The sequence below is a fragment of the Siphateles boraxobius genome, unplaced genomic scaffold (genome assembly GCF_051911475.1).
Source record: "Siphateles boraxobius isolate OS27281-9 unplaced genomic scaffold, OSU_SipBor_1 130, whole genome shotgun sequence".
Lineage (NCBI taxonomy): Eukaryota > Metazoa > Chordata > Actinopteri > Cypriniformes > Leuciscidae > Siphateles > Siphateles boraxobius.
Window position 1 is genome coordinate 17,740,380 of NW_027508734.1, and position 25,205 is coordinate 17,765,584.

Sequence of the window (25,205 nt, forward strand, 5' to 3'; positions counted from 1 at the left end):
AACAGAAAAAATGTGGGACATGTTATTTTAAACCCAATTTCTATTTTAACGAAAGCTTGAAAATTAACCTGATAAATTAGCAAAATTGTATATTAATGTACAAGTTACTGGCACTGTCACGTTTAATATTTCATGTAGACTGGCACACAAGTTTCTGTTTTTACTCATTTATTCATAATAGTTATGCCGCTAGATTTGTAACTCTTTTCACTGACGCCCACAAAACTGTATAAGAACATATTCTTTATGAGTTAGTAATTTTTTTTTAAAAACATTTGTTTAGTGAAATATACAAAAAATATAGTCCATCCTGGATTGTTTATTTATAAAGTGTCAATCCGGCCCATCCGTTTCAAACATTTTAAAGGTTTGTTTTGTAAAGAAGTTAATAAGCCATTTTTATTTGTCTATACATTAAATTCCAAGTAATCCACGTTAATATCACAATGTTTGTAATATCATGAAAAACAAATTCAGTCAAATGTGTCCTTGATGGGCTGATTATAAATTAAGTTTTTAAAACATTGCCATAAATTCAAATATACTGTATAAGCAATGCCATTTTAGCCAATAAAATGCATTTTAATTCGATGTTAAGATGGAAGATGGGGGGGGGGGGGGGTCACTTAAACGTTTTTCAAAAAATGCATAAATGCCTCAAGTTTAGCATAAATTGTGTTTTCTGATGTTCTACACGTATCTATTTATATCATAGATTTATGAACCAGTTAACATCTGTACGTAGTATGCACTCCCTACTAGGCTGCGTTCTAGTCCACTTTTAGACACGCACTTGTGAACTTCCCTAAGCACTTCCACTCGGGGGAATCCCTGCACCGCCATTTTGAAGAGGGAAGTTTATATGGACAGACCCTCGCTCCCTCGATTTTGACCGAGGGAGTGAGTCTACTTATGTACTCTTCAGACAGCTCCATTCCACAATGGAACACGATTATGACGTCAACGCATATTACGTTTAATCTCTGGTTTAATTTACTTCACCTAACAACTCTATTATTTATTATTTATTTATTTTAAAATTAAACAACTCAAACATACCGATATACATATAGAATGCTGCATTAAACAACTTCGTAAGGGGGAAAAATAAATAATAAATCAACCAGTGGATTCTAATAGACCAATTGCTTAGCACGTTCCGCCAGTAGTGGACACTCATGTAACGTAAGGAGTGAACGAGAGAGACGGAGGGAAGTTTGTGATGAAGGGCATGACAATTTTGGACTGGAACGCAGCCCTTAGCCGCCGATACGACGTGTTGACGTCACTGAACTATACACTCGTCGCAGAGTTTGCTCGTCATACAGGGGCGCTAAAATGGCTTCAGCGGCTTGGCTGCATGGCCCCAGCATAACCCGCTTAACAGAAGGACTAGTGTCTGTCCTAAAGGAGGACAGACCTGAGTATCTACCGGCTCTTCTAGCAAACTACCGTGAGCATGGCGTGGTCGGGACTCAGGTAGGACTAAAGGTTTCTCCTGCCGATCTTGTCTACGCTGTTAGCACGCACGCTTCTTTTATTTAAATGGAAGCGTTAGCTTAGTGTTTGTATTCATTTGTAGTCTTAGCCTAAGTTATGTCTTTATGTTTCACTTGAAAACACACTGAGGAGATGTTCACATGTCTGTTGATATTAACGGCAGTGTTTTTGAATCGTTCTTCAGAGCACGGGTGCTGTGGGTGGTCTGGTGGGCATCAGTAATACACGGCTCGGCTCCAGTAAGACCAGGTGAGCTGTCAACAAAAGTAAAGAACCGTTCCTTGCAGTTTTCATAAACGTTTTAAGTCACAATGTGCATGCATGACCGAATTCTCCTGATGCTTAGTCTCTTCAATTATTCTTTTATCTCAGTTATTTCCTGTCCTTTTCTGATAAAAGTTTGTTGAAATACGTATATGTTACTGCCTCTTAGAATGATGTGTTGCATGTTGTACTGAATTCCTTTCGTTTTAGTTAGAATTGCTTGCTAAATGATTGTAATAATTTAATAATGCATGTACTAGTGAGATTCTTTCTCTAGAGAGGCTCCAGGATGTGACCTCACTCTGCATTTATTTAGAAACTGCAAAAAATATTTTATTTTGTCATTCTGCAAAAAACATAAAAGTTGTCATATATTTTCTAAATGTGTTTCATTGTGAATGATTCATCCATGCATATGGTTTATTTTAAAACATATTTTGACTTAATCTTTAATCAGAACGTTATACCTGAATCTTGTGGTGAAACCACAGAGTTCCGTAGTGATGTTTGCTGGTCTTCTCCAATAATTTAGTGGAGAGGTCTTCAACCCTGCTCCTGGAGAAGACACTGTTTATTAGAGTTTAGCTCTAACTTTAATTAAAAACATCTGCACTAGCTAATAATGCCATCCTTAAAAATATTCTTGTTTGCCGTAACCCGACCGACCCTGTAAATTTAGGACCGACCCAATTTTTTATTTTTTTCCCATTTTAGTCCGACCGACTTGCCGGTTGTAAATTGCGTTAAGACCGACCGATTTTTTTTACTCTTCAAACAACTAATACAAATTCAATAAAATCATATTAATTATATTTTAGTAAGTATTGTTAAAGTTGATTGTGCCTACATACAAAGCTAGGCTACGTTCTTTCTTTTAAATAAACCCCGTGGCGTCATCGTCATATGATTGTTTACGCCATTGGTTTACACGTCACACTATGGCTACACGTAGGCCTACTATTTATTATTGCTATAAAGACGTAATCTTGAACGTGTTTATCTCGCCAGCCATTTCTATATATAATAATATTAAACCATTTGTCTGTGATGCAATTTTGCTATTCGCAGTCCAGAAGAGAGAGAGAGCGATCTCTCACGCGGAGCCAAAGCGCTCACACATGACAGCCCCGATTAATGAATGACAATGAGGACAGAACTAAACATTCAAACGTGGTTACACTTTAGATCTGGGATATTATTCAAATTTTATTTTAGATTTTGGATTTCAAAGATTTTAAAAAGAAGATATTTGAGATGAAACAATTACAAACTACACGCATTCTGTATAGCGCAACTTCCTTCTCTTCACAGAGATGCGCTGTCATTTCTTCCTAAAACCCAAACGTACCGTGCAGGGGCGGATCTACAGGGGGGCAAGGGGGGGCAGGTGCCCCCCCCCCCCCCCCCCCCCCCAGCTGCCCCCCTAACTTTGATGATCCGAAAACTGTACTTTAAAAAAACAACTCGCAAGCTTTCTCAAAACAGTGAACTAAACGATACATTTACCAAAATTGAACAATTTAATTTTTATTAAAGCCCCTCCCCCCTGCCCCTCAAATACTTAGTACGTGCCTGATTCAAACGTGCAGAGCGGCGTTCGCTCAGTCTGGCTCTCACACACACACACACACACACACACACAGCGAGTCTGCTGCGGTGCGGTGGCCCTGCAACCCGACTGGAGAGACTGAGCTGACTGGAGAGACTGAGCTGCCCCACAGCCTCTGAAGGTGAAGTGAGTTTCCCCAGGTGTAGTTAAACACACGTTTAACTTGGTTGCATTTTTAATGAATGCAGTGTATGCTAAAGACGATCCAGCATCAGCAAAAACAGCGAGTCTATTATTACGTTAGCCAAAATCAGCGGTCAAATCGCTCCCTCGTGATTTGTAAGAGCACTCTTCCCTTTGATTAGCCTATTTTTGATTTTTGTTAAGACATACAGCTTAATAAAAAATATAAATTGTTTGTATCAATAACGTTTACTGTTGGTCGCCGTTACGTTACAACACACAATACAGTGCCAGTTAGGAGATCGATCATTTGATTAGCTAATCCAATTCCTCTCAGATATCACAGCAATGAAACCAGGTTACAACTGGGGAAATAACTAATACAATTAGTATTATTATATTAAGTAGTCTAAACATAACTGGTGTGTGTGCATGTGATAAATCTTTCTGATTTTATATGTGTTATATAGGCTATTATTAGCTACATGGACCTACAGTGTAATGTAATACAAGGTAGGGGTGGAACGGTACATGTAGCCTATTCGTATTGGTACGGGCGTCACGAATCGGTGCACGAATTTACACGTAGAATACACGGTATAAAAATAAATAAAACTCTAAATAGCGATAAAATTCGCTCAATTCGTGTTTGGTATGAACGCAGCATATTGAACAGACTGCGATGTCAATATTGCAATGCTGAACTGTGTGTATGCGCGCGAGAGAGGGAGAAGCGCGGGCGCGATCGAACTGTGTGTGAGAGAGAGAGAGAGAGAGATGCGGGCGCGATCGAACTGTGTGTGTGTGTGAGAGAAAGAGAGAGAGAGAGATATGCGGGCGCGATCGAACTGTGTGTGTGTGTGAGAGAGAGAGAGAGAGAGAGGGGCGCGGGCGCGATCGAACAGTGGAAACAAAAACATACTCCGTAAACATATAATTCAAACTGCAAAGTGTTTACATATATTTGTGTACACTCGCAATAAAACACAACATTGTGCTTTTGTCACACTCTCTTGTCAAACTGTAACCTACAACTGTCACCCAACCAAAATCACACACACACAGTTTTACTTTTAAATTACACATTCTACATTGATTAAAAAAAGAAAATCAAATGTGGTTTTTAATGGTAGCCTAGTATTATTTTATACAGAAATCAATTATTTATAATTCAGATGAGAATAAAGTTAGGGTTAATTAAAATTAAGAAAAACAAATATATTGATCTGAAATATGGCAAATTAATTTTAAATTCATTCAAACATACCAAACATATTGCAAGGTCTTTGTCTTTTTATTAATTTAATTAATAAAGTAATTCAATTATATAAAACTATTGTCAGTGCACTACAAATAAACTGGTTCTATGCCTTTATTAATAAAACTTATTTAACAAATACAAGGCTTAAGACATTTATAAAAATGCCTTCTGCATTTTTGTTTTGCTTTTCACTCCATTGTACCGAAATCGTACCGAACCGTGATGTCTGAACCGAGGTATGAACCAAACCGTGACTTCTGTGTACCGTTCCACCCCTAATACAAGGATAACCAGAGGTTTTCACATATTGACTTTTGCAGGCAAGAGTAGTTGAAGAAAGTAGCTGGAGCCTAACCATTAAGGCTAAAAGTCCTTGGACACAATTATTGTACTTTTTTTAAATATTTTCATTTTGCTTGTTATAATTTTACTTTTTAAATCCCATGCACGGTTTTGTTTCGTTTGAACACTGCACTGGGCTTATTCCTGTTGTGAATTAAAAACCTTTGTAGTGTGTAAGGGCATGATTAAACAATAATACTTTGTTTTTGTGTTTGTTTTCTTAAAGCAATTCACATATAGGGATTCCCACCGTCTGCCCCTGCCAAGACCTCTTGCCACCCCTTTGCCCCCCCATGTCAAATTTTCTAGATCCGCCACTGGTACCGTCAGAATCAGCACGATCGGTGATTGCTGTAAAATGCAGTCTCTACTGTTGCTAAATTGTGGACGCGTTAATCATTAAAAGAGCTATTAAAAGCACAAAAATCTGCACAAGAGACGCTGTTCACAAGGTGACGCGCGCTCCGAAATGGACTGCAACGAGACACGAAATGTATACTTAACTTTGGGCTTCAAGTGAGCGTCTAAACTATCAAATATACATAACATATAAAAATGACCTGCTCTGAGATTCACTGAAACAGTTTATTCACTTAAACACAATGTATGTCTTAAATGGACGTAAATAGTTGGGAGAAAATGATGGTGCATCAGGCGCCTATTAGATCTGCACTCGGTCTTAAAGGGGCAGCGTCTAATAAACCTGCTGACGATTGAGCCATTAATGCTTATCAAACAACAAAAGGCAGAGAAAATCACTCACAGCTCTTGAATGAATAACTTAAACTTTAATAAGCATTAATCTATCTATGATAAACTATGCAGTGTTATTTTACATTTGATTACTAAATTATTTCTTTTCAGACAGAAACACATACCTGAAAAGTAATTTTAGTAGACCTTCCTGAAATTAAAGCACTGTGTATATAATTTGTATCTTTGTTTAATTGTATTCATTTTTTAACATGTGTTTGTACTTGTTTTTCTCACATCTTGTTTTTGTACATCTCGACACCGCTTTAACTTGGCACGAAGTTCTGGAAAAACTGTGCCCAGCTCTTTTTCCCTCCCTAACGGTGATTGTGTCGACTGACCTGAAGGAAACCACTCAAATGTTGGTGGAGGAAACTCAAACTATTGAGGACATGCAACAATTTGACCCTAAAATCAAAGTGGTTTCTCTTAAATAAAAATTTCAAAGTGAGCCACCACCACCGGCCTTTTCTTTTTTTTTTTTTATACCAAAAATGTGTTTTAGGTGGACAGATCAATACAGTACACAGAACATGTAGGATGTTGGAAAATAATGTCTTTTCTGTTAACCAAATGCTTTTTGATATTCGCTATTACTACAAAGTGAACAAGCGCGCCAATATTTGTTGCTTAGTGACGTGTGTGTTCAAGTAAGCCAGAAATGCGCAGATTCTGCGCAATGCACTGTATTTAATATATCATGGGGACTCACGAGTTGCGTATTTGTGCTAAATCCGCGCAGATTTGGCTTACACGAACTTCCCCAGCAAAGTAGGTAAACATAGAAACACGCCAAATTGGCTCGTGAACGAAACTTCACGCCAATAAATCATCAGAAATATTGCTGACTTGTGCGCGTCTCAAGCGGCCTCTTTACGTTAGTCCTAATACCTGTTAGTTGTCTGTGGATTAGCCTATATTTGGCGAAAACGGAAACGTCTTTGGACATGGAAAATCGATTCAATTTTATTGATTCAATGAACACTTATGTCTCAAAAATCGAACAGGATTTTTTCACAAAAGTGACAGACCTAAAACGTAACCGGTGTAGGGTTACAAATTTTATTTAAATGTTTAATTTAGATTTCCAATACAATAGAATTTTATATTGAGAAAGTTTATAAATGATGAGACCAGGAAATCTCTGCAAACGGTAGAGGTTCCCAGCAGGATATTCCTGACGGTCCCATCTCAGTACGAGAAGGCTAGGCCTTTCCTGTTCTCGTGTCTCACCGGGTGAAACTCATGCTGAGCAAGTTTGAACACCTGCTATTTTTTATCTCAGTGCGAGAAGTCGTGCACCGTTCTGTTCTCATGTCTCAGCTCATTTTCATGCTTTGTTCATCACAATGTAATCCCTCCCCCTTGAAATGTATATAAACTACAATGTAAAGTTCCCTAACTGTACGTTCACACCGCCGCCGACTTGAGCGTCAAAGAAGCTCTGGCCGCTCTGTCAAGGACGCTTGTCAAAAAGCACGGGGAAGCTCGTTGACGCTTTGGACGCTCTGACGTAGCAGGGAGAAGAGAAGTGTCACAACATGAAATGTAATAAACAGAAAAAAACAAGCAATACATTGAAGAAACCTTTTATAATGACAGCATTTTTATAACTGTTTTGGTCACTTTTGGTCGGGGAAAAAAATAATAATTAGCTATTATTATTATTATTATTTGCATTAGGCTATTATTTGCATTAGTGCAATTGGTCAAATCTTTGTCACCGTGAGCAAATGAATTGCATTCCCATGCCTCGTTCTTTTGTAACTGGTCCCTGTAAGCAAACAACGTCATATCATATATGTTAGGAAACCCAGCAACAGCGATTATCAGCTTCTCCTCCATTTTCTCGGAACTAATGTTTTGGTAGGAACGAAAGTTCACATCGTATGTTTCTCCGGAATCAGCCAGAGTGAAGGACGTCTTTATTCTGATTGGTTTCTGGCGTTTTGCCGCTGCTTGCCGCTGAACCGCGTCATAGCTCATTACCATAAAGTTGAGCTTCTTTCAACTTTCTGATTGACGCTCAAAACGCGACGCCGAGGGATTTGACGCTCCTTGCAGCTGAGAGAAGCCAGCTTCCATTGAAAATGAATGACTTCCGGCCGCTTTGGAAGCTCAAGTCGGCGGCGGTGTGAACGCACCTTTAGTTAGACTTGACTTGACTTGGGTACGAAGCAGACTACAGCAAATAAAGAATCCTGCTTAAATAAGTCTCCTGGTTTTCGCTTCTGAGTTTTTCTACACTGAAGAAGGAAGAAGTTTACTAGTCCGGTCTTTGATTTGTAGGTTGCATTAACACCTAGCGGTGGATGCACGGTTTGAAGACCCAGTCAGTGACGTCACAATATGCAAAATTGTTTAAATTCATACCTACGTAATCACCATGACCAAAATTGTACTTTTTTTTTTTTTACATTGAATCTTGAAAAAAAAAAAAAAGACCTACCTACCGACCCTTTTTTATTATTATTATTATTTTTTTTTTGCTGTTACTGCAAACCAAAATATTTTTAAGGATGGCCTAAAGGTCTTCAGGATCACTTGAAAATCACAGACAAGCATGCTGAAGCAGGTTGGAAATACATTTCTCAGGACAGTGGGTCTCCAGGAGCAGGCTTGAAGAGTCTACTTAAACCCTGCCTCTTTCTTATAATAGACTGCAAGCTCATATTAAATGTCTCCTTTCAAGTAACAACTGATAGATATAACCTGTCCCTGCCCTAAATTTCTTTCTTTTTCAATAGTTTCTCAGAAGTACGTAACAATACCGAAGAAAGGATCTGTTGCTACTTCCATTTCATCTTGACTATGGCTTTCTGATCACATGTGTTTCAGGTTTGAGGGTCTCTGTCTCCTGTCTGTGCTGGTGAAGGACAGTTCAAGTGAAGTGTTCCAGCAGCATTGCCTTTCATGGCTGCGAACATTGCAGCAGGTCATTCAGGTGAGAAATGTCTTCAAACATTTGCCATGTTCTTCTCTCTTGCCTGGATCCACTTTATAGGTCTTTCTGGATTTTATTCAGTTCTGTATGATTTAGTAATGCATCTACTGTTCTCTTCAAACACACAGTCGCAGTCCCCTCTCCCTACCGTGCAGCTTGCTGTGAGTGTGCTGCAGGACTTGTTGCAGTACTCATCCCAGCTGCCAGAGTTGGCCAGGGAGGTTGGACTCAACTCCATCCTGGGCATTCTGACCTCCCTGCTCAGCCTCAAATCAGAGGTAAAATGCATGCATGTCCTAGTCACATGTAGGTTTACATCCGTTAAAGTCCCCCTGTGGTCAATTTTATACCTTAAAACCCATCTTTGATAATCACAAGGACATATTTAAACGTTTTTCTATATTTTCTTCATGCCTTAAAATAGCATGAATCGAACTCTACTACACCCTTGCTTCATTTAGTATATACACAGATCCATGAATATTGCAAAGTAGTCCACATCTCCACTCAATCACACCAGCTCGGACTACCTGATCCACTCGCTCAACTGTAGTAAATGCTGCGCAATGGCAAGTTGAAATATTGGTTTAATTCAGCGTGTGTTTGAACCAGAAACTGATTCAGAAGATGAATAGGAAGAGTAAATTAAGCAGGCATGCCTGGTAAAACGAATTTCGTTAATGCTCCAGTGCGTATTTGTGTTTGCGCTCTGGAGTACGTCAAATGTTTCTGTTTATGCGTTTTTGCAGTGGTGAACAATGTAGCCATTGCTGTATCAAGGTACTTTCAACTATTCATTTTCTTCTGTGTGGGCCTCTGACGTGAGTTCACGAGAGCGCCACGTATGCACAAGAACTGAGATGATGACGCTCACGAACATTTGATGGGAAAGTGTGAAAGGTAAGCCATTCATTTGCAGCATTGGTAAGGCACTTTTACGTTTTCTCGTTGGTTTCTCACTATTCGCACATCCAGGAAATACACAGTTTAGAACCATTTTAAACACTACATCGAGACCCATCTGTGTCATCTTCTCAGTTCTCGCGCATGCGCCTTGACGCTCTCGTGAACTCACATCAGAGGCCCACACAGAAGAAAAATAATAGTTGAATAAAGTTGTTTTTTTTTCTGGATTTTTTTAATGCTTTATTTTACACCACCACTTGCATAATAAATAGAATACTCTGAGTGACATACATGAATGCTTACGTTTTGACATCACCACCAGGGAATACCTGTTTTTTTAATACAGTCTTGTAAATACGGTTTACTTGCATTGACAGGTTACTGATTTGCATGTAAACAGGTAAATCGGGTTATTTCAATAAACTGGTTTTTGATTGTTATCAGCTTATCTGTGTGCATGTAAACTGACTCACTGTCTTAAAAGGTGCTTGGACAGGAGAGTTAAAGATATTAAAAATAAATACAATACATTACACTTATTGTGTCTTGATGTGAGTTTTTAATGATTTGTGGTTCGTTTAATTACGAACACATATAGGTTAACCGTTGAAAACGGAAATCAAATTTATTTCATTAAAATAACAGATATAATTAATTACAAATAAAAGGTATTATGCCTATTATTTAGTTCTAATGTAAGTGATGTGCGGGATAAATGTATGTGACAGATCCAGCTCACGCACAGTGTAATACATCAGTGTCTGAATTCCTTATTTTATTTATTTCACTCCTTGCTGATATAGGGGACTCAACTGTCACACACTAAGTGTTAGAGAATCAGTGAACAAGTGAGCGATTTCGGACACAGGCGACAATGAGAGTCGATTCCTGTGCTGAGATATCAAACTGCTAATAATGTGTTGCTAAGGTTACACAAACCATGTTCCCGTTCGCCATCTCAGAATCAGACAGCTGCCTTCTAAAAATCAGCATCCCTAGAAATAATGATAGGAAAAGCTCCGCCCACACGTTGACTGGATTGGTTAAATATTTGTGACGGTAGGAATTAAGGGTGGTTTCAAACCGCGTTTTTGAGACTGTATTTGGTACACTGCAGTTTTAAGGGGAAAATAGTACTCGGCAATGGGGTTGTTGACTGATGAATTTGCGTATGGTTTGTCTTGAATCAAATAGAAAACACCACAGACATATAAACAACACTTAACTCTTTAAAATGTAGTCTTGAATCAAATCGAACTTACCTAGTTGCATAGTCTTTTACTATTTCCTAGTTCATGCCGAGCTGGTTTATTCTGTGGAAATATGTACACTATTATTCAAAAGTTTGGGTTTTTAAGAAATTATCACTTGTATTCAACAAGGACAGATTCAATTAATCATATGTGACAGCGAAGACAATGTTGCAAAACATTTCTCTTTCAAATAAATTATTTCTATTAAAAAAATCAGTTTTATTCATCAAAGAATTTTTTTTATCAGTTTCCACTAAAATATTAAGCAGCACAACTGATTTCAACCTTGATGATAAATGTTTCTTGAGCAGCAAATCATTGTATTCTGAAGGATCATGTGACACTGAAAACTGGAGTAATGGCTGCTGAAAATTCCGCTTTGCCATCACTTAATATATAAAATATATTAAAATGGACAACGGTTGTTTTAAAATTGTAATATTTCACACTATTATTGTTTTACTGTTATTTTTCGTTTTTTAAATGAATGCATCCTGAGCATGACAGACTTCTTTCAAAAAGCATAAAAAAAACCTTTCAACCTTTGAACGATAGTGTATATGGATTAATGAAGTGAGTATTACATTTGTTGTTGCAAAAAGTATTAAAGGAAGCAAACTTTTTGTCATAGTGCCACCTAGCTGCTATGAAAGGAATGATGGCGTGTATGATCTACTACCCACGGGCTTGCGGATCTCTGAGGGTCAGTATATCCATTAATTATATCTCTTTTTTTATGCAGTTACTTTGGATCTGAAAATGCTTAACATTGTCCCTTACAGGAAAAGCTTGGAGCGTATTTCCTTTCTAAGATGGACTCTGATAATCCTAAAGTACAAGAGGTTGGTTACATCCAGTTGTTCAGTGTTAAACTGGAAATTAAAGGATACTGTCCGTAGTTGAATCAAACCTTCTGCATCATAATTCTGACTTTTACTCATTGGTAGGTGGCTTGTGAGTGTTATGGCCGGTTGCCCTGCCTGGGTGGGGTGTTGGAACGAGGGGGAGGTGGGCACAAGGCTGAGGGGTGGACCAATCAGCTGCACGGCCTTCTAGCATCAGCCAATAGCATACTGGGACAGTTGTACCAGGGCACAGAAACAGGTATGTTGCTGGAGTCAGAGTGTTTTTGTTGTATTGAGAGAAACAAAATTGTTAATTTCTGTGCTCACTGTTTTTAGAAGGGACAGTGCAGTATGAGGGTCCTGGTGTGGAACTCCCTTTCGCTCCCCTGGATGAAGTAGATCCACTTCTGATCCTTCAGCTGCATCACCGTTACAAGGCTATTTGTCTGGCTATTAAACACACTCTTAGGTTGTGCTAATGTTCTGTGGATTAATTTGTTTTATTTCAAATGCTGATTATTTTTTTTAAAGTTAAGTGTTTTAATAATATTGAGCTTTTGTACTTTGCTCTTGTAGTGTTGATCCTGCATCTTCAGTCCGTCTGCCTGTTCAGAATGTTCTCAATTTGGTGTGTCGAGCTTTGGCTGTCAACACAAAGAGCATTGTAAGGCTTTAACTCTATCTCTATCTCTGTTTTCATGCATCTAAATGATATTGTTGTTTCTGTTCATGATATGATTCACTATACTTGCTTAATATGGATGTGGACACTAACAGAAGGAATTTGTTTCAGAGTCCAACAGGAGAGGGCTGTCTGAAGCTGTTGGTTTTACCCTCTATACACAATGACACTCTAGAGCTTCTCTCTGCTCTCATCAAGGCGTAAGCACACATGCATTTACTCTTTTAAATTGGGACATTCAATAGACTTATTGGCTTTATATACAGCTAGTTATAAAGAACCTAATCCTAAAAGAAAACAACTAACTTTATACCAGTTTTTCAAATGAGGATGTACCCAACATATACTTCCCAGCATCTGGCACTTCACACAAATACAGGTCCTTCTCAAAAAACTAGCATATTGTGATAAAGTTCATTATTTTCCATAATGTAATGATAAAAATTAAACTTTCATATATTTTAGATTCATTGCACACCAACTGAAATATTTCAGGTCTTTTATTGTTTTAATACTGATGATTTTGGCATACAGCTCATGAAAACCCAAAATTCCTATCTCAAAAAATTAGTATATCATGAAAAGTGTCTCTAAACGAGCTATTAACCTAATCATCTGAATCAACTAATTAACTCTAAACACCTGCAAAAGATTCCTGAGGCTTTTAAAAACTCCCAGCCTGTTTCATTACTCAAAACCGCAATCATGGGTACGACTGCCGACCTGACTGCTGTCCAGAAGGCCATCATTGACACCCTCAAGCAAGAGGGTAAGACACAGAAAGAAATTTCTGAACAAATAGGCTGTTCCCATAGTGCTGTATCAAGCACCTCAGTGGGAAGTCTGTGGGAAGGAAAAAGTGTGGCAAAAAACGCTGCACAACGAGAAGAGGTGACCGGACCCTGAGGAAGATTGTGGAGAAGGACCGATTCCAGACCTTGGGGGACCTGCGGAAGCAGTGGACTGAGTCTGGAGTAGAAACATCCAGAGCCACCGTGCACAGGCGTGTGCAGGAAATGGGCAAGAAAAGAGAAGCAGCACTGGACTGTTGCTCAGTGGTCCAAAGTACTTTTTTCGGATGAAAGCAAATTTTGCATGTCATTCAGACATCAAGGTGCCAGAGTCTGGAGGAAGACTGGGGCGAAGGAAATGCCAAAATGCCTGAAGTCCAGTGTCAAGTACCCACAGTCAGTGATGGTCTGGGGTGCCATTTCAGCTGCTGGTGTTGGTCCACTGTGTTTTATCAAGAGCAGGGTCCATGCAGCTAGCTTTCAGGAGCTTTCACCTGCTCACAGTGCCAAAACCACTGGTAAATGGTTTACTGACCATGGTATTACTGTGCTCAATTGGCCTGCCAACTCTCCTGCCTGAACCCCATAGAGAATCTGTGGGATATTGTGAAGAGAAAGTTGAGACGCAAGACCCAACACTCTGGATGAGCTTAAGGCCGCTATCGAAGCATCCTGGGCCTCCATAACACCTCAGCAGTGCCACAGGCTGATTGCCTCCATGCCACGCCGCATTGAAGCAGTCATTTCTCCAACGGAATTCCCGACCAACTATTGAGTGCATAACTGAACATAATTATTTGAAGGTTGACTTTTTTGTATTAAAAACACTTCTTTTATTGGTCGGATGAAATATGCTAATTTTTTGAGATAGGAATTTTGCCTTTTCATGAGCTGTATGCCACAAAATCATCAGTATTAAAAAAATAAAAGACCTGAAATATTTCAGTTGGTGTGCAATGAATCTAAAATATATGAAAGTTTAATTTTTATCATTACATTATGGAACATAATGAACTATCACAATATGCTAATTTTTTGAGAAGGACCTGTAGATAGGGCCTTAAAACAATGAGACATTTCTGAATGCTTATCATGTTTAAATGGCAGTTTTTGTTTAAATAAACATAAAAAATGTATAGCAATTACTGACACTTGCCGTTAAAAGAAAGAGTTCCAACAACGCAATTGAATCTTTAATATTATATTCTAGAATTGTGTAATTGCTTGATTTTTTTATTAATGAATTATGTGTCAGTGGTTGCTGGTTAAATTCTGTGTCCTGGAGTAGCTGAAGTATTCATTACATGTTTTTTTTTTGTTTTTTTGGTGCAGTGTTGGTGGTGGACTGGTCCAGTATAGCAGTGTGCTCACGAGGCTTTTCTCACAATCTCTGTCTGCATGGATGCCTCTGCCTGAGGCTAGTCTGGGCCAGCAAAGAGCTTACAGGTATTACGGAAACACCATTGATGACCAGAAATATGAAACTGTTTTACGCCTTGTATTAACATTCATCTTGGGTAATAAGTGGTCAGATGCGACAATACTATTTGTACATCTATTACAAACAAATCTTAAATACTTCCTCTTGATCACTTTTAATTGAAGGCGTAATTTACCACGTCAGTGTGTTTCTATGTTACTGAAGCACGAAGTATGCATACTCATTGTTATTTTAGTCAGGTGTTTAAGCTTTTAACTTGTATAATGTTATATTTTGCCCATAGTGCAGTGAGAGTGGCCGTGTACCGTAGCATAGAACTGTGGGTAAGAGTAGGGGGTGTCTCTCTGCTTCAGGGAAGCCTGACCCACACAGAGTTACTGTTCACTCATCTGATGGGTGACATCACGCCAGGATCAGAAGCAGTCAAGGTAAGATTAAGGGTGTTTGTATCAAATACCATAAGGAATTTAATTGGTAACAATCACGCCCGTTAACAAAAAGGCCAATAACTAACGAAAAAGATAAAGAAAATTGTAATAATATAAAACATCACTCCCAAATGTTTCTGATGGCCATCTTTGTGCATTGTGTTGTCATTGTGTTTTAGAAACGGAATTAATATATTAAATTATAGCCCTGCTTGAAGTAGCTCTATTTCTTTCTCCACTGGTTCTGTCTTCTGCTGTCTAGCTTCGTTCTGGACAACAGTCATCAATGACTGACCTGATTGGTTCTGCTGGCAAGTCAGGTTCTCGTCGGACTAAGGGAATAGGAGATGGAATGTCACTACAGAGGAAAGGAGATGTGCTAGCCAATCAAGACACATGCGTTGCTGCTCTTCGGGGTGAGCGCTCAGTAACGATCAGTTAATTTTGTTTTATTGGTTGAAATGAACATCATTTGCTGATGAAGTATGATTCCTTTACAGCATTAAGACAGATCATATTGACCAGTGGAACTTTGTTAAAGGAAGATCTGCATAAGGTTTGTTCATTACAATTTGTTTGTGATTAGGTATTAATGTCTTTTTATGTTGCATACAAGTATGGAAAAGTGTGTTTTGTTGTTCTAAACACTCCCTCCCCTGTTAGAGGATCCAAGACCTGGTGGTGCCTCTGTGTGTGCGTCTGCAGCAGCAGGCTCACTGTTTGCCGGAGATCGGTGCTGTCAGTGGACAGTATGGCAGCCCTAGCCCTCGCCGAGAGCTCTACCGCCTCTTACTGGCACTTGTGCTGGTGCCCTCTCCCCGCTGGCCTCCTTCCCTCTCCTGCGCTGTTTCCATCTTCAGCCACGGCCGGCGAGATCGCAACATCATGGTGAGTAAACATTCTTGGTCAAACCTTGGGGTTGAAAGTGGTAGTCTACTGAAAACCCTGTCCATTGAATCTAATTGATTGGAGCATGACATTCTAACTCTTATCTACAGTCATGTTGTCTTCCTGATAAGTGATGGAAGCGTTGTGTGTGATTTGATTTTAAGTCCAGTTTTAGTAGTGTAGACAATATACAGTGGCCCCAAAAAGTCTTGAGATGCTTATGTCACACTTAAAAAATATCTAAAAGATACAAATATCAAACCAAGTGGCATCTACAAATGCCATATAAAGTCACTTCCCATCAGGTTCATTCAGGTGTTCCAACAGAAGAATCCCCGGTGTAGTTCATCACAACAAACCTTTTCAGAAACATCAGAAAGTGTCCAATACTTTTTGTCTGCATTTTGAAATCTAACAAATTTCAAACGTTTTAATGTAAAGTTTACTTGTGCTATATATTTATAGCACAGTAATAGCTATACATCATTTATTTATTTAATCGCAGGTATTACTAAATAACACAAATACATCTGTGAATATTTAATTGTCCAAATACATTTTGGGAATACAATTATTACTCTGCAGCGTATGTAGAAAACATTTTACTGAAGAAGTGCTTTTACACACACACACACACACACACACACACACACACACACAGGCTTGCTAGTCTTCAATTATAAGTTTAACAGATGTCCCATATTTTGTGTTTTTACTCAAGATAAAATGCTACCCAAAAGGTTGAACCCTGAATATTCCTTGGCATCTAAATGTTACCCACCAGAGGGAGTCTCACTTGTTTGCTGATTTACAGTATTTCTCAGCTAGTTTCACATCATTGTTGTGACTCCCAAGTGCATTGTGCTAATGAAAGCAGAAGCACTGAAAAGGGCCACAGAGTTGAGTAAATTCGTGTTGTAATAAGAGGCTGCTGAAATCAACAGGGTAGTCAAGTCACCTTCATTTATATAGTGCTTTTAACAATATGGACTGTTTCAAAGCAGTTTTACTGTGATAATAGGAAATTAAAGTAACAGAGATTGTTTTGGCTTTACAGCAGCTCTAGAATAAAGTTATTGTCCAGCTAAAGTTAGTTTTGATTGATTTATGGAACACTTTACAATAAGGTTTAAGTATCATGTACTAACAGTGAAAAACATTTCCTAATATAGGTTAATAATTTATAAATATGCTATTGTTCAATGTTAATGTTTGTTCATAATATTCTAATGTTAATTTATACAACTTAATGTTGAATGTACTATTATATGTAGACATTAACATTTACAGGATTTATTAATCTAGATCTCGAAATCTAAATCTGGAAAATTTTTGGTGTTCGTTCATGATACGTAATGCATTGTCCTCTGAATGTAAATGAACCGTATTAAGTGTTCCTAGTATTTCTTATTTGTGGATAAGTCTTATTCTTATTTTGTTTCTCAACCTCAGACTACCTTAAAATGTACTTTTTTTTTCTAGATATGCTTAATTTTTTTAAGAAGTCTCTTACGCTCATCAAAGTTAATACAGTAAAAACAGTAATATTGCGAAATATTACAATTTAAAATAACTTTTCTATTTAAATATATTTTAAAATGTAATTTACTCCTGTGATGGTTAAGCTGGATTTTCAGCATCATTACTCCAGTCTTAAGTGTCACATGATCCTTCATAAATCAGTCTAATATGCTGATCTGGTGCTCAAGTAAAAAAAAAGTTGTGCTGCTTAATTTTTGTGAAAATGCTAATTTTTTCAGGATTCTTTGATGAATATAACATTCAATGAACAGCATTTATTTACATTGTATTAAATTTATTAAAGCATTCATTAAATATAAATCTTTTGTAACATTATAAGTGTCTTCACTGTCACATTTGATCAATTCAATGCATCCTTGATGAATAAAACTATTAATTTCTCTCTTTTAATCTTACCACATATGTTTGAATAGTATCATTGTTGCAAAATGTTAAGCAGCAAAAAAAGTTCTCAACATTACTAATAATAATAAATGTTTCTTGAGCAGCAAATCCAATATTACGATGATTTTTGAAGGATCATGTGACTGAAGACTGGAGTAATACATACTGAAAATTCAGCTTTGCCATAACAGGAATAAATGCATTTTTTATTTGTATTAAAGTAGAAAACAATAATTTTAAATTGTAATAGCATTTCACAATATTACTGTTATTACTGTGTTTTTGATTGAATAAATGCAGCCTTGGTGAGCATAAGATAGTTTTTCAAAAACATTAAAAAATTGTAATGTTTCCAAACTTTTGACAGGAACTGTTCATCTTAAAACCTTGATTTTTAAAATCAGTGTACCAAAATCAAGCCCTTTGTGTACTTTCCAGTTTAAACTATTTAATGACATTAACCAAACCTGTTTGAATACGCAAACATGTTTTTAAAAAGAAGTCTCAAAGTATACAGTGACTGACGTACAGCATCATTCATTTTGACAAAGTGTATTTGTCCTCTTGGCTGTTTGCTTTCACTGTGAATGCTCATTTTGGGTGGTGTAGTGGCTATTTGCTTCTAATGACGCAAGAGACTGTAACTGGAGACAGTGTTTCATATTTACAAAGGTGTACAGAAAAGTAGGAAGATATTAAAAAGAAACATTACACCAGGCAAACTGGTTATTTTATTGTTTCTGAGGCTAAATTTAGCCCATTTTAACACTAGAATAGAAACTGCCAAGAGAGCCTGGCCCTGGCATAGATCTGCCTCTGTCTGTGGTTCATCACACAGTTATCAGATTTCTCCATATCTGTCTAACATGTACCCTGTTTAAAAAGGATAGTTCAGCCTAAAAAAAAGGACAATGCTGTCTTCATTTATTCACCCTCATGTCATTCAAAACTGGTTTGATTTACTCTCCTCTGCAGGACACAAAATATGGGGATGAGTAAATGATAACAGAATATTAATTGTTGGGTATCTATGGATTATTATTATATAAATTAAATAATATGCCCATAGATGCCCCAAAATTTAAATTTATTTACTCTCCATCATGCAATCCCAGATATTTGACTTTGTTTCTGCTGTGAAACAGAAAACTTTGGAGGTCCTGTACACTTGCATTATATAGACTTGTTTTTCTAAAAATCTTCATTTGTGTTCCACAAAAGAAAGTCATATACTTCTGGGAAGGATACTTCTTGAGTAAATTAGACCGTTTTTAAAAAAAACAAAAAAAAACGTTTGTTTTTAGATGGGGTATTCCTTCTCAGTTACTGTTACTCTTTAAACAATGATGATATTCATTATCTGCTGTCATAGTCAAATTTGTACTGACCTCGGAAAATGTGACCACTGACATTTCCTGGTTTATTCCTACAGGTATCGTCATTCTGTGCTGAGGCTCTGACCATATGCAACACCCTTATTCATCCTCGCACACCCTCAATCTCTCTCCCTCTCACCCCTTTAACTCTCAAATCAACCGCATCTGCCCCTGTCCTTGCCTCTGGCCAAAACCTCTCACTAACCATCCCTACCCTCCTTGGTGGAGCCACAACAGGGCCTCCTTTCCCTGCCAGGCATCCCATGGGCTTAGGCCCTGCTACCCTCCTTGGCTCTCTGGAGAACCATCTACCTTTGGTTCCTCCGGGTCTTCCAACTCCAGCAGGCACTACGGCCAGCCCAGGTGACATGCTGCTCTCTCCGTCCCAACCGGGTGAACTGGCAGGCCTCGGAGCCCCTGAAAGCCAACGACAAGTTTTTGTTCGCTACGACAAAGAAGAGCCAGAAGATGTGGAAATCTCTTTGGAGAGCGATTCAGATGATAGTGTTGTTATTATGCCAGCAGGTATGATGATGGAAATGCAAGATGGAGCGGCAAATGCACAATCGTTGTCCCAGCCACCGGTATCTGTGGTAGGTGGCCTGCATCCATCCATCCCAGTAGTGGGAGAGGTTGGATCGGTTGACACCTCGCTAACTAACGAGCTGCCCACCTCCATTCCCCATCAGATTCTGCCAGCTAACGTTAATAACATTAACTCTTTCCCTGGACCAAGCCAGACGGCCCAGCTTGTGTCTCTGGTGCCTCCTCTGAACTCAACTACAGCTTCACTCTCAGCGTCACCTGCTGGTCTCGCTGATTCACTGACTGGCGGTCCACAACTTCAACAGATGTTGATGCAAAATTCTCCAGGTGGGCAGCCGCCAACGCTGGGCTTGTCTTTACAGATGCAGCTTCAGAACCAGATCGCTCAGACCAGCCGTCAGCTCCAATCTCAGCCTCCAGGCAACGACGTGGACCAGAATGTCATCAACATCAACAGCTCGGATGACGAAGAGGACGAGGAAGAGGAGCTGGAGGAGGATGAAGAATTAGGAGAGGAGGAAGAAGAGGATGAGGGTCTGGAGGACGAAGAGGAGGAAGAGGAAGGCAGCGACTTCCTGGATGACGAGTTCTGTGAGGCAGAGGACTTTGATGACTATGAAGATGAAGAGGGGGAGGATGAGGACGAAGAGGAGAGTGAGGAAATCCAGCCGTTGGAGGGAGACGATGACAGGAGGATGATGGGCGAGGAGGAGGCTGAAGTCATGTTTGCTGCGGAGGAGCAGGAAAGGATAGAAATGTTCTGCTTGGAGAGAGAACGAGAAGTAGAAGCAGGGATCGAGGAGATGGAGGGTGTGAGGAGTGTCTATGCAGATGACAGGATCAAGGAGAAGGGGACCGTGGAGGAAATTGAGAACATTGGAGCAGTTGAGAGAAATGAAGCTGTGGTTGGCAAGCAACAAATAGAGACTCTTGTAATTGGTGGAGATGCAGAGGGCCTTGAAGAAGATACCATAGTGGAGGCGGTTGAACCTGAAGGGAGAACATGTGAGCAGGAAGTTACAAGGCCAGAAGATCCTGAAGAAGAAGCTGGGCCATCACAACAGGGTCAAGAATTGAATGTAGAGGGCCAAGTTCAAGAGCAAGAAACGGAATTACAGCCCGAAGACCAAACCAATCAGAGTGCGCCATCCACAACAGAGCAGGAGGTGTTACAGAGTGCAGATGAAACCATTGAGGAAGAGAAAGAGAGCGGTGAACAGGGAGATGATGCAGATGCAAGAGGAACGAAGAGGAAAATGGGGGATCGTGAGGAAGGAGAGTCTTCTGAACAAGGCATTGAAAAGAAAAAGGTAGCGGAGTAATATCCATCTAACCTTAGTCCAGATTTCTTTCTCTTAGACTCAAAATGCTCATTGGGCCTCATTCATGCTACTTTCTTAAATATACTGTATGAGTAAATTTGCATCTAATACGGACCTTCCTGAAAACTCTCCTGTTTACACAAACACTTTGTAAACATCAGATTTGATAGTTAAATGTATGTTGATGTATTCCAATCATTCGTCAATAGGGCGCACGTCCACGCTCATCCACAATTAGCATAATCCCGCCTATGAATTACAACTACAGACATCCCAACCTGCACGAAGTCAATTCAGGGAGGTATATCTTTTTGTTGAATGGGGGGGGGGGGGGGGGGGGGGGGGGGGGGGGGGGGGTTGGGGTTTTTCGGTTTTGTTGGTTTTGGTTTTGGTTTGTGGGGGGTTGTTCGGTTTTGTTGACGGGGGGGATTTGCTTTACATGCGCTTCATGAGGCACACACACACATTTGCACACACACGCAAGGTCTCTCCCTCTCTGCCGAGCGCGCGCTATACGGTTTGGAGCTCGCAAGCTCTAGATTCCGGGAGATTTGAACTAATTTGCGGGCATCAGGGAGCCGCGATCAATATGCGGGAGACTCCCGGAACTTCGGAAGACTTAGGATGTCTGCAACTACGCAAATTACGTGTCCAGGAGCGCTGCAGAATCTTCTCTCTTCTCAAGTTTGGCTCCAATATATTGCATAAATGCAAAAGAGACTGATAGGCCATATGCCTAACAGTAAGTATTTCAATTAACGTGTGTCCAAAGCGTTTTTAGCCAGCTGAAAAAATGCCTGGTGCTCTTCTGAAAAAAGCCAGCTGGTGGCCCTTGAGAGCACTTTGAAGGTGCAGTGTTTTTCCAGCTGAGACGCTTGGTTACTATGATTTGGAATATCCACGGCAGTAATGTGTTTCTAGTATCTCATATTGAAGAATATTACTGAATATAAAAATGCAGTAACAAGCAATATTACCTTCTCCAATGTACAAGTAGGATGGTTGGTCGGTGTAGTATTTTTCCCGGCCCTCCTCCACTGTCATTGGATGGCAGGGTAAAAAAGTGACTTTGACAAGCACTGCGTTTTACCCAAAGTTTTGAACTCTGCTTCAAGAAAAAAGACAGGGCAAACAAACTTGTGAAATATTATTATGGTACATAGTGCATCAAAATGTATTTCATAAGTTTGCCTAAAAGTTTGCCTTTACGCACCATTTAAATGTGATAGGGAGCGGGTGTTCATTTCGTACCCACTAACATCAGAATTTACATCAGAATGGCTTTACGAACGATTTAAACAAATTCGTTCTGCTCGCGTTCCATGTATGAGGCCCATTTTGATCACCCCTAGCTACTCAAGCTTGGATTTATACGAAATGTAGCATCTAGTATTTTACTAGCCCAAGCCTAGCCCACATAAAATAATAAATAGTGGTAGGCTAGTTGTAATAATTGATACACTAATTGTTGTTGTTGGTAGTATAAAAATGAGTAGTAATTGTAGCAATCTGTTGTTGTTGTATTTTTTATTTTATTTAACATGGATGATAATTGTTTCTTGAGCACCAAATCAACATTTTAGAATATCACTGAAGATTCAGCTTTGCCATCAGAGGAATAAATTAAATTGCAAAATATATTAAAATTGAAAATTATTTTAATGGTAATATTTCACAATATTACTGCTTTTACTGTATTTTGATTACTTTTTAAGACAGAATGTTGCATTCTCAGCATTGCTGCAAAGGACAGTTGCCTCAATAATAGCTGTTAAATGGCAACATTTCCTAGTTACTGTATCCTAGTAACTAGTATTGAGGTTTGCACATGACCACACAGAGTATACACAACAGCACTGTGCAATTGCAATGCATTGGCCAAAGATTCACATCAGCTCATGCATACTTGCGTAGAGTAGTGGTGCACGATATTCCGGTACAGGAAAGGTATCAGGATATCCTGCTTCTAGAAAAGGCACGATTCCACATTTTATTAGTACCAGTACTTAAACAATGACAGCATCCTGTATGCTGTATTTCTTAATTTGCATCGATGTGTGACAGGAGTCAGGACATGTGTGCGCAGAGCTTTGTTTCCACTCCATGCAAAGACTAAATATACCTGTGCAGAGCACAGTTGTTGACACCTTAGAGCAACAAAGAAACATGGATGCATAAGAAAAAAAACTTTTTGATGTTAAAAAGGGTTAAACATGCTAAGCCACGAAAACAAATCTCAATGCACACATAAAGGTGCTTCTCAGACAGCATTCCAGTGTTAATTCAGTTCTCTTTTGTGGATATTGTGCTTGAATACTTGCCATGATGTGCATTTTGATATATTTTTGACCATTCACGTAAACACAGTCAGGTATGCCTTTAGTGGACATAAACAATTGAGAAAGAAATCGAATATGTTCCAATGTATTAGAACTGTGAAGCTCTTAGTGATAGCAGCCTAATAAACCTGTTGTTCAATCACCCACTGCTTGACTAAAGTAGTAGTAATACATATTAAAGACTATCCATTGTTAAACATTTCATTTAATTTCTTACTTGAATGCTATAGTTATATAGGCCTACTGTAGTCTATCTGAACATTACATTTAAAAATATATTGAATTACTCATGTCATAAAATAAGGTGTCACATCACCCTCCACTATCCCACACAGTTCAGAGTTGTGAAAGGTTAGCCAATGTGATTTATTGCAAACATCTCTGTAAGGACGTTCATACTTGCATGTAATAACTTTTTTTTTTTTTATATATATATATATATAATAGGAAGGGAATTGTCAAAAACCAGGGCATAAACACGCCGGGCAAGTGAGTTTTAAAATATTTTAAACAATACATTTTAAATTCTGTTATATTTTTCAACTAGTTTCACATTTGTTTTATTTAAAACATTTTTGCTATGGTATCGATTCATTATTGGTATATCGAGATATTTTAGACGAGCATCATATCGAAGTCATAATTTTGGTATCGTGACAACATTAGCGTAGAGTATGCTTCTTTCTTCAGTTTGGATTTGTTTAAACAATTGAGGAAGCCAAAACAAATGAGAGCGCCTTGTATGTCTTGCAGTAATATCGCTTGTGTGTAGTTTACTTGTTTGTACTGTTTATATCTTTTGTGTGTAGTTTACTTCTGACTTGTACTGTTTATTATGGTAATGGCATGTAAACATGTGCAGACACTAATTGTTGCTTATTCTGAGCCTTTCTCTCCATCACATTCCCTAAAGCTCACTCACTCCTCTTTCGCTAACTCTTTTCCAGAAAGACGATGAGGTAATGGCTTCCATGCTGGCAGATTTTGTTGACTGCCCGCCAGACGATGACGATCATAGTGCCTCACAATCACAGCCCTAACATGACCAAGCTTCTCATTCACTCTAATCTCACTTCAGAGGAGAATTGCAATGAATTGTATGGTCCTGAAAGATGCCACATAGTCACATCTGACTAATAATGTCCCATCAACCTCTGTAGTTTCACTAGAAAAGCTCCAACTTGGTTTCTTTGAAAGAGTTTTAGGTTTTCAGGCTCAAAAAGTCCATTACCATGAGTAAATTGTTGAACACAGCAAAAACTATTCATAAACTGAGAGATGACTTCTAGGTGGTCATTGTTGGTATTTTTATTTTTCTGTCAGCTTAATACAAGTATGATGATACTGTAGTTTCAAGTATTCAAAAGTGCTTTTATCAGTTGATCAATAAGGTTAATTTTTTGTGGCCTCTTTTTTTGTAATATCGTTTGTATATGTAACACATACTTGGCATTGTTTAACAAGATCATGCAATAAAGTGAATCTGTTATGACACTTTGTTCATGGATTCCGTAGAAAGTAGACAGTGCATCTACTACATCCCTGACGTCTGAATATTTTGGTATTATTTGAATGCATTCCTTTTAAATGATCATTAGCGTTATCTTTTGAAAGCATGCTGTGATTAGATAAAGTCCAGTGCTCCCTGTATGTTGTTAAAGGGACA

General features: G+C 38.7%; 1 protein-coding gene across 2 annotated transcripts; it reads left to right on the plus strand.

Moving 5' to 3' along the window:
- The first annotated feature begins 607 nt into the window (after positions 1 to 607).
- pelp1 (proline, glutamate and leucine rich protein 1) lies at positions 608 to 25,033 on the plus strand. 2 transcript variants are annotated; one of them, XM_077228281.1, is made up of 18 exons: positions 863 to 1,479; positions 1,685 to 1,749; positions 8,691 to 8,796; positions 8,925 to 9,074; positions 11,587 to 11,658; positions 11,738 to 11,797; positions 11,903 to 12,059; positions 12,137 to 12,269; positions 12,377 to 12,464; positions 12,594 to 12,682; positions 14,606 to 14,719; positions 14,998 to 15,142; positions 15,405 to 15,558; positions 15,643 to 15,698; positions 15,806 to 16,030; positions 19,389 to 21,188; positions 23,987 to 24,028; positions 24,487 to 25,033. In XM_077228281.1, exons 1-18 carry the CDS (start codon positions 1,339 to 1,341, stop codon positions 24,577 to 24,579), a joined length of 3,690 nt encoding a protein of 1,229 aa, XP_077084396.1. In that variant the 5' UTR covers positions 863 to 1,338; the 3' UTR covers positions 24,580 to 25,033. The 2 variants fall into 2 exon arrangements, with proteins under 2 accessions (XP_077084397.1, XP_077084396.1); XM_077228282.1 differs by lacking the exon at positions 23,987 to 24,028 and having other exon boundaries at positions 608 to 1,479.
- The last annotated feature ends 172 nt before the right edge of the window (positions 25,034 to 25,205 follow it).

Bases quoted from the DNA above. Each gene is read 5' to 3' on its own strand.
- pelp1 (XM_077228281.1), top strand. From the start codon at position 1,339: ATGGCTTCAGCGGCTTGGCTGCATGGCCCCAGCATAACCCGCTTAACA. The intron at 9,075-11,586 runs GTAAAATGCATG...TTTTTGTCATAG, and splicing joins TGCTCAGCCTCAAATCAGAG to TGCCACCTAGCTGCTATGAA. The intron at 11,798-11,902 runs GTTGGTTACATC...ACTCATTGGTAG, and splicing joins ATAATCCTAAAGTACAAGAG to GTGGCTTGTGAGTGTTATGG.